General features: G+C 35.5%; 3 protein-coding genes across 4 annotated transcripts in view; all 3 read left to right on the top strand.

Moving 5' to 3' along the window:
* The window catches only part of LOC104784229 (callose synthase 10-like), a 17,133-nt gene extending 14,219 nt beyond the window's left edge, over positions 1 to 2,914 (top strand). Inside the window, exons 40-48 of the mRNA XM_010509284.1 lie at positions 9 to 56; positions 512 to 670; positions 821 to 934; positions 1,091 to 1,179; positions 1,319 to 1,477; positions 1,599 to 1,701; positions 1,790 to 1,909; positions 2,108 to 2,158; positions 2,253 to 2,914. Coding sequence (XP_010507586.1) covers positions 9 to 56; positions 512 to 670; positions 821 to 934; positions 1,091 to 1,179; positions 1,319 to 1,477; positions 1,599 to 1,701; positions 1,790 to 1,909; positions 2,108 to 2,158; positions 2,253 to 2,672 — 1,263 coding nt within the window. The 3' untranslated portion in view covers positions 2,673 to 2,914. The remainder of the gene's footprint in view (positions 1 to 8; positions 57 to 511; positions 671 to 820; positions 935 to 1,090; positions 1,180 to 1,318; positions 1,478 to 1,598; positions 1,702 to 1,789; positions 1,910 to 2,107; positions 2,159 to 2,252) is intronic.
* On the top strand, positions 3,744 to 5,857 carry LOC104782103 (ACT domain-containing protein ACR10). 2 transcript variants are annotated; one of them, XM_010506929.2, is made up of 6 exons: positions 3,744 to 4,026; positions 4,197 to 4,424; positions 4,499 to 4,604; positions 4,693 to 5,020; positions 5,111 to 5,395; positions 5,488 to 5,857. In XM_010506929.2, exons 1-6 carry the CDS (start codon positions 3,975 to 3,977, stop codon positions 5,623 to 5,625), a joined length of 1,137 nt encoding a protein of 378 aa, XP_010505231.1. In that variant the 5' UTR covers positions 3,744 to 3,974; the 3' UTR covers positions 5,626 to 5,857. The 2 variants fall into 2 exon arrangements, with proteins under 2 accessions (XP_010505231.1, XP_010505230.1); XM_010506928.2 differs by having other exon boundaries at positions 3,749 to 4,128.
* LOC104782102 lies at positions 5,999 to 7,972 on the top strand. Its single transcript, XM_010506927.2, has 4 exons — positions 5,999 to 6,330; positions 6,429 to 6,539; positions 6,925 to 6,993; positions 7,624 to 7,972. Exons 1-4 carry the CDS (start codon positions 6,184 to 6,186, stop codon positions 7,672 to 7,674), a joined length of 378 nt encoding a protein of 125 aa, XP_010505229.1. The 5' UTR covers positions 5,999 to 6,183; the 3' UTR covers positions 7,675 to 7,972.

The raw sequence follows: 9,310 nt of genomic DNA, 5'->3' as shown, positions 1-9,310 counted from the left end.
TGATGCAGATGACCGTCCTTACTGTGTACGTCTTTTTGTATGGAAGAGTTTATCTGGTATGTTATGGAGCCTTCTATTTTTTCTTTTTATGAGTTTCTTAATTATAAAATGATGCGTAGTTATGCCCAAAAAGAAAAGTGATGGGTAGTAATTGCTCTCCAAAACGTGTAAATTAGTGTTGCTTATTGCAGTTTTTTAGGATTACAACCACTTGCTATTTTAGAGTTAAAATTATTTGCTGTCCACTATAATTCTTTCATCCTAGAGCAATATGGGTGCCGTAGTATTTGGCCCTCCTTTTTGAACATCAAAGGTTTCACATACAATTGGGCATCAAACTTTGGTTGATTGACCCTTTGACATAGATAACAATGTTGGGAAAAAGCATTGTCACCTTAGTCATGCAATTTGGTTAAATTATGCACTTTTTCTTTTTTATCTGTGTCTTTTATTTCTTAAGTCATTTCCCTTTCCTCCTCAGATATCAATTACTTTTTGGTTTTTTTCTCAGGCCTTTTCTGGTGCTGATCGTGCAATCTCAAGAGTAGCCAAACTGTCAGGTAACACTGCGTTGGATGCTGCCCTAAATGCACAGTTTTTGGTCCAGATTGGAATCTTTACTGCCGTCCCTATGGTTATGGGTTTCATACTTGAACTTGGGTTGCTAAAGGTTGGTTGATCTATTCTCTCTGTCTCCTTTTGGACCAAATTGTTATCCATACTGTTCATTTTGCTTTTTAACTTCTTTGATACATATTTCTTTCTCCACAAATAGCTTTGAGAAAGCTCTTCTACTAACGTTTCCTTTCTTATATCACAGGCTATATTTAGCTTTATAACTATGCAATTCCAGTTGTGTTCTGTCTTTTTCACATTTTCCCTCGGGACAAGGACTCATTACTTTGGGCGTACTATCCTTCACGGTGGTGCAAAGGTATACTTCCTTGTATACAAAGGCAATGGACATTATTGCTCCTTTCTATCTTTTTTTCTGTTAAANCCTTGTATACAAAGGCAATGGACATTATTGCTCCTTTCTATCTTTTTTTTCTGTTTAGCCTTTTTCAAATGCGTGTTTTTTAATCAACAGTATCGAGCAACTGGCAGAGGCTTTGTGGTTCAGCACATCAAGTTCGCCGATAATTACAGACTATATTCTAGAAGTCATTTTGTTAAAGCGTAAGCCCAGAATTTAATAAGTTACTTATTATTATCTCTGGCATGTTCTTGATTCACACAATTGGAATAAGAGCTTCGAAAGTCATATTGCTTAGCAACCTTCTTCTTGCTGACTTATGCGAGTCTCTTTCTTCCGCAGTTTTGAAGTAGCTCTACTGTTAATATGTTACATTGCTTATGGGTACACGGACGGGGGTGCCTCTTCGTTCGTTTTGCTAACTATCAGCAGTTGGTTCCTTGTAATCTCCTGGCTGTTTGCACCCTATATCTTTAATCCTTCTGGATTTGAATGGCAAAAGTTAGTACTGTGCCTGTTTCATTTCATTTCCATATTCAATTGATTTTCTGTGGTGCCACAGATGGCACTATATCTTAAATTGTCTTGGATAATGACCTTTAATACTTCATGTTTGATATAGGACTGTCGAAGATTTTGAAGACTGGGTCAGTTGGCTGATGTACAAAGGTGGAGTGGGAGTAAAGGGAGAGCTCAGTTGGGAGTCGTGGTGGGAGGAAGAACAGGTTTGTCGATTTTTGTTTGTTTTTGATGTTTTATCTTCTACCATACTTCTTAGTTTTGTTTTGTTTGTTAATTTTTGTTTCATTTTAGGCGCATATCCAAACACTAAGAGGAAGGATATTGGAGACGATTTTGAGCTTGAGATTTTTCATGTTTCAATATGGCATTGTGTACAAGCTCAATCTCACTCAGAAAAATACTTCACTTGCGGTAATGCTAGCTTTTTATCTTGTGTTTATCGTTTAGTTCTGTTTAACGGGATATTTGAAAGTTGTTTTACATTTGCTTGATTATGGAAAAAGCTGCAGCGTTTAGATTGTGTATTTTCTTTGTAGGAGCTATGACTCTCATTGCTTATGCTATTATTGCATGAGTGCCTGACTGAATCCTCTTTTTGTGTGTATGCAGCTCTATGGCTACTCGTGGATTGTATTGGTTGTTATTGTGTTCTTGTTTAAGGTGTGTACTAAGATTCATTAGTTTCTTCTCCAGATTTGATTATTTTCTTGTAACCCATCCCACTAACTTTTTATCTTGTCTCCTTGTTCTTCAGCTTTTCTGGTATAGCCCCAGGAAATCGAGCAACATTCTGCTGGCACTGCGTTTTCTGCAGGGAGTGGCTTCGCTCACATTCATTGCCCTCATCGTAATAGCCATTGCATTAACAGATCTATCAATTCCGGACATGTTTGCATGTGTTCTTGGTTTTATCCCAACTGGTTGGGCTCTACTGTCTCTAGCCATCACATGGAAACGGGTGCTTCGGATCCTAGGCTTGTGGGAAACAGTGCGTGAGTTTGGGCGTATTTATGATGCTGCAATGGGTATGCTCATATTTTCTCCAGTCGCTCTTCTTTCCTGGTTCCCTTTCATCTCCACGTTCCAGTCTCGTCTCCTCTTCAACCAAGCCTTCAGTCGCGGCCTTGAAATCTCCATTATCCTCGCCGGAAACAGAGCTAATGTTGAAACCTGATGAAAGAGAGGGAGAAGTTAGTGTGGAAGTAGAAGAAGGATTTAGATATATTTGTTTGTAGAGTTTGTAGAACGTCATTGAAAGCTCATTTGACTCGGAGGATTCTATTTGTTTGTAATCTTTTTTTTTTTTGCTCTCTCTATGCTTAATCTTGGGGTTGTGGTATTGTATTTACTGTTTATTGTCATAGGTTGACTATAATCTGATAACTTGATTTTGGTAAATTGAAGATTTGTTTATTATCTGAAAATCTTTTTGATATCTGGATTGAGGGACACTTGCGTTCCTGTAACTAATCTAATTGAAAATTATATAAAGTGGTCAGTGGGGGTGTGTAATGGTCATAGCTCTACTTTAATTTGTGCCAATGGGATTATGTTACTTGGCTTAGATGTAGCATGCGGATTATGTATGTAATCCGTCATCACAATTGAAATATTTTCACAAGGAAATATCCAATTGCTTGTAAGACGTACACCAAACAATGACAGATAAACATCTCTGTCTCAGAAAAAATAATACTTTCATGTGGAATTCAGTAGTCTACCATAGACTCGAAAAGTAAAATTTACCCGTGGTGACAGATTACCTTACAAAGTAGATTTGGAAAAAGTAACTCCACAAGAATTTTAAATTAATAAACATTTTTCACAGCTCACATCGTTCTGGTTTAAAGAAAAAAAAAAACAATGTGGTCACGTTTCATATGTATTGTGTAGGAGTAGGACTGGTCATTACTTTAATTTAATCGCCTTTAAAACCCTCACTTTTAGGAGTAGAATAGTAAACGATTTTGACTAAACATACAATTAGCATAAGAAATTGCTCTTCACCATCACCCAATAATATTAACATATATAATATCAAAAGCTCATAACTACTCAAATAATCATAAACCATTAACGGAGTTAAGGTCTAATTCCGATTTGATTTTTCACACTAACAATATATAACAAGTAGAAGTAACCAACCACCACTATATATTGCTTTAAATTTTTAATTAATTAAAACATAAATGGGAATTAGTAGGTTCTTATGACTTCTAAAACGAGAACAAATCATATACACCAAAAGAGTTGATTAATAGTAAGTTAAGTGTCAGGGAGAAATCACAATCAGTGCTTAAAAGGGTAGGATCGATCACACAAAACATGGTTTCAAGTACTGTACAGCTACACGACCAACAAGTTAAGCACACCCTTTAAATCTTTGACTCTCTCTCTCCCCCATATGTAAATGAAATCCAGCTAAAACCATCACAGAAGCACAAAAAAAAAATCGAAACTTTGAAGGGAGAAGAAGATGGGTATTTTGTCGGATGATGTTGTGATAATCAGTCAATCGGAGAAAGAAGGTGAGCCGAGTGTTATAACCATCAATTGTCCTGACAAAACTGGTCTAGGTTGTGATCTCTGCCGTATCCTTCTCTTCTTCGGCCTCAACATTGTCAGAGGAGGTAAAATTTCTCCTTTTTGATATCTACTCTGCTCTGGTTTGTGACCTGAAATGTGTTGCTCTGTGAAGATGTAACGACTGATGGGAAATGGTGTTACTTGGTCTTCTGGGTGATTGGGAAACCAAACACGAGATGGAATTTGTTGAAGATGAGACTTGTTGAGGCTAGCCCTTCTTTTTCTTGGGCCTTTGGTATCTCAAGATGTTACCTTTCTGATTCTGAGTCTCAGCCTCCCAAGATTCCTGATCTTTTCTTGTTGAAGCTAGCTTGTTCTGACCGCACAGGGCTTCTATATGGTTAGTTTCTTGATTCTCTTAATTTTAGTTAGTTAGCTGTGGGTTCACTCATTGTTTCTATATATTATTGGCAGATGTCACTGAGGTTCTTTACAAGCTTGAGATTAACATTGAGAAAGTTAAGATATCGACTACACCTGATGGAAAAGTTATGGACTTGTTCTTTGTCACAGACACTAGGTAATATAGACTGCAAATCTGATAAGGAGGTTTTGGATATTTGCTAGAATGTTTAAGCTAAGGTGTGTTCTGTTTTTGTACTTGTCAGAGAGCTTCTAGGGACGGGGAAGAGGCGGGAAGAAGTGTATGAGTACCTTAGAGATGCCATAGGAGATTCACTGATCAGCTATGACATTGAACTTGTTGGCTCAGAAATCACAGCTCGCTCACAGGCTTCCTCGTCAGTTGCTGAAACATTGTTCTCCTCGGATGTGTCGGGAGAGCAGCCGAGTGGTGGGTTACACACTTCAAGCAATGTGTCTATCTCAGTTGACAACTCGCTAAGCCCAGCTCATACCCTCATTCATATCACATGTCAAGATCACAAAGGCCTATTATATGATATTATGAGAACCTTCAAAGATTTTAACATTCAGGTTTGTGCAAGTCTTTGATGCTTTTATCTGCATTACTCCACTAGTATTCGCATAAGAGACACGTCTTCTCGAATCTTGTTTGATGACCAGATCTCATATGGGCGTTTTACAATCAAAAGAGGAAGGAACTGTGAGATCGACTTGTTCATCGTGCAATCTGATGGTCGGAAGATCTTGGACTCAAGCAAGCTAAATGCATTGGTTTATCGTTTAAGAGCAGAGCTACAACAACCTCTGAGAGTGGTCATGATGAATCGAGGTCCAGATACTGAACTTCTAGTCACAAACCCTGTCGAGTTATCTGGAAAGGGACGGCCACAAGTCTTCCACGACATAGCACTTGCCCTGAAGAAGATCAATACCTGCATATTCTCGGTATATATATATTATAACTCATGTGGTCTTTGTAATTTATACCAAAAACATAACAATTGTTTTAATCATCTGATGTCTGATGTCATAACTAGGCTGAAATTGGAAGACACGTGACGGGAGAAAGAGAATGGGAGGTGTACAAAGTGTTGATCAACGAAGAAGACAGCTTACCTGTCCCAAGAAGCAAGATAGAGGAACAAGTGTGGAATACTTTAATGGGTTGGGAATAAAAAAAACTTCATCAGACTTCAGGATCATCAACTAACCTCGGACTATATGATTTACATTATGATGCAATGAGTGTATGTAGATTAAGATGATATGAGGTAATATATGTATTGAGATATTGTAAGTAGTAGATAAAAGAAAAAGAAAAAAAGGTGTAAACAAGTGTGTGAGTGGTTTGATAGAAAGAAAGAACTAAGCTTTAAGCTAAGTTAACCTCTTTGTATTTTGTGCTGAGATCTTCTTATTTTGTCACATAATGGGCCGAGTTAAAAAAGGCCTATAATAGTGAGGATGGCTATTTCGTAATTAAATACTTAAATGAAGGGTACAAAAGTGAAGGAGAAACCTATGAAAAAAAATGGCGACTCTTTAAGTTTAAGAGAAGCACACGAAGACAATCTCGAAAGCTGACCACAAAAAGTTTTCGACTTTGAGAAGAAATTAGATAAAAATCATTCTATCCATTTCACCAAAAATATAATTTGAAGGGCTCTCTCTCAATTTCGAATTCTGCTTTGTTTGTTATCCAGAGAAAAGAGTCGAAAAAAATCTAATCTTGAATGGCGAAGAAAGGAGGAGCGACGACGCTAGCTGAGGATGCACCATGGCGAGTTTCTTCAGTAAGACCAGTGCCTAAGATCAGTCGCTCACCTGTTCTTTCTATCTCTCAAAGCCCTGAAACCGATTACGCCATTTCCGTCATGAAGGTTTTGTTTTTTGTTTTTCTTCTTCCGTAGTTTTGAAGATTCCAATTTGATTTTGGGAATTACCATAAGTAATTCGGGTTTGCGTTTAATCTTAGCAGCATCCGAATCCTGTGGGAGGTGGGTTTGCGATGGAAGCTGTACTTGAATCTGCAGGACCTGAATGTGTTGTTCCTGGCCAAGTCACACCTGTTCGCTTACTTGGTGTCAAGGTGACTTCTTGCAGAAAGATTGATGTGTTTTTTGTTGCATTTGTGTGTAGTACAAGTTCTTAGTATTTATATTGGCTTAGAATTCATACAGGGAAAAGGTTATGTGTATCATCTTTTGTTGTGTAATTCCTTTGTCCTGTTGAATGTTCTAGTTTATTTAGTAGTTTTGTGCAAGTTTTAATCTTTTGAGGATAGTTTCTGATTTTGTAGCTGCTTAGGTCTGCACATAGAGATGTTGCTATAGGATTACAAGTTGAACATATCATCTTTGTCAAGTCTGATGTTTTGACTGCGTTCTCTTATATTCCCACTGGTGTTTTATTCACTTATGGGTTATAAGTCTCCATTTGCTAACAGTTTGATTTTTGGTGTATTTGATGAATAGGTGTGGCCAGTTGAAGTTGATCTTAAATTCTTGGAACCAGTGGGAAAAGAGCTGAAAATGCTTGGAAAGGTAAAAGGCCAACATCTTATTGCTTTGTGTCTGAATCAGATACTAGTACATGATCCCTTGTTAGTATGAGCCAATACCTTGGATGATCTTGTTTCGTTCTCTGTGTTTGTTTGAGGCAATGATTTGAACTCTTAAAGCTCTTTGTTTGCCTGAGGCTAGTGTGTTATGTGAAGTTAGTACAAGTGGGGATTAGGTTAATGTTTCCTATATAACTCATCGCATATCAAGATCATAGATGGTCATCGTTTTTTTGGGTAAGCTAGTTACTTAGGACAAAGCCTATAGTAATCATGTGGCTCAACAAGTGGGAAGTAGTGGGAGTTCAACTCTGGGAGCGTCTCTGGTCTAACCTTGGAACCTGAAGTCCAATTGGGATGTATAGATGACCCATCTTAACACAGATAGTTAATGTAAGAAAATATGGGCTAGACCAGGATTTTGATAGATAAATGGACCAATTTTATCATAATTAGTAATGAAATGTGCTCAGCATAGAGTATGAATGCATTGGTTACAACAGCACTTATACCTAGTATTCTGTTGTGTTAGACTTTAAGATTATAGTTGGTGTGCTCTATCATATTAGGTTTTAGTTTAATAATTGGTATCTCTGTTGTCCTGAGAGTGCAGTTCATGGACAACGCCGTTGAGCTGATGAATAAGTCCTTCATTGACCGCTAAGCACTATGGATAAAGGGATACATACTTGTCAAGATTCTACGTCTGAAGTTTTGGAATTGCGGGAGATCTGTCTAGTCGCCGGAACTTGTTAAGAGGCAGAGATTGCGGGAGATCTGTCTAGTCGCCGGAACTTGTTAAGAGGCAGAGAGATCCAATATGAGCAAAGTTTAATATGGTTTGTGTGTTTGTATAGGGAATTTTACAAACAGAATCTATATGCTATCAAATCATTGGTTTGAATGATAATTGTAAGAATCTATACTAATAAAAATTAGAAGCTATAAGCTCCTAAAGTCCACATAGGATTTAAAACTTCCAATGATTAGACATGTCACTAATTAACATTTTTAAAAATCTCCTAAATTTATATACTTTTAAAGATTAAAAAAAATATTAAAAAATCACCAATATTAATTAGTCACTTCACTAATTAATAATTTTAAAGGCGTCTACCTAAGCTTTTAAACTACCAATAGTGAATAGCTCCTAAAGTCGTTTATATAGGATTTTAAACAACCAATAGAAATTTGACATATCACTTATTGACATTTTATACATTTTCCAGAATTTTCTATATTAATAATTATTTTAAATAACCTATCATGATTTGACATGTCATTCATTAACATTTTTTAAATTTACAGAATTTTTTAGAAAAAAGGAAAATTTTAAATTTATGGAAATCAAATAACTAATCACAATATCCCACATTGGCTAGAAATTTTTTAGACCATAGTTCAAAACCAATATAAATAAGATTAATATACTTCCAACAACGAATGAGCAGGAAAGCTTGATTTATCAGGCGTCCAAGTTTAAAAGTTTTATTTGGTTTGATCTGGTTTTTTATTTGATCAAACTAAAACTTTAAACAGTTTCAAAAAAATATTGAAACTTTTAAAAGTTCTTAGCTTATAAAAAGTTTTTAAATATTATAAGTTTTAAATTTTAAAAGTTTAAAATATTATAAATATTGAACATTTTTAAAAGGCTCAAATTTTATATTTCGAAACCTTTTAAAAGTTTAAAATATTATAAATATTGATGTAAAACATAAATTATCTTATTTATCTACATTTGTGCTTTTTATTTCTTATGAGCTATAAAACATTTTTTTGTGTATGATATTATAGATGAGTTGATATTCTTTCATTAATTTTTTTTTTGGGTCTAAGGAAGAAGGATTGACATCGCAAGATCTTAATTTGATGTTTGAGTCAAATTTTGAGTTTAAAGAAGAAAGATGGACGGCAAACACACATGTTTTATTAGCTATACATAGGCATGACCAGAGTTACGGTTGTCACGGTTAAGGTTTATTAACTATCGGTTATGGTTAGAAATTTTTGTAACCTTAACCATAACCGTTTAACAAACGGTTAAACGGTTACGTTTAAATACGGTTACGGCTCAAGCGGTTACTGTTACATACGATTGCGGTTATTTGATAATATGATACAGTTGATATTATTGGATGATATAATATAATTGATATTATTTATTTATAATTAATATGTTCTTATAGTGTACTCATATTTCTATATATCATATGATTCATATTAAATAAATAATTATTAGTATATTTTATTATGTTTTTAAAATATTATAAACCAAATAAGGATTTTGGTTTGAGAAG

The sequence above is a fragment of the Camelina sativa genome, chromosome 4 (genome assembly GCF_000633955.1).
Source record: "Camelina sativa cultivar DH55 chromosome 4, Cs, whole genome shotgun sequence".
Classification (NCBI taxonomy): Eukaryota; Viridiplantae; Streptophyta; class Magnoliopsida; order Brassicales; family Brassicaceae; genus Camelina; species Camelina sativa.
This window is presented reverse-complemented; position numbering and strand designations above follow the sequence as displayed.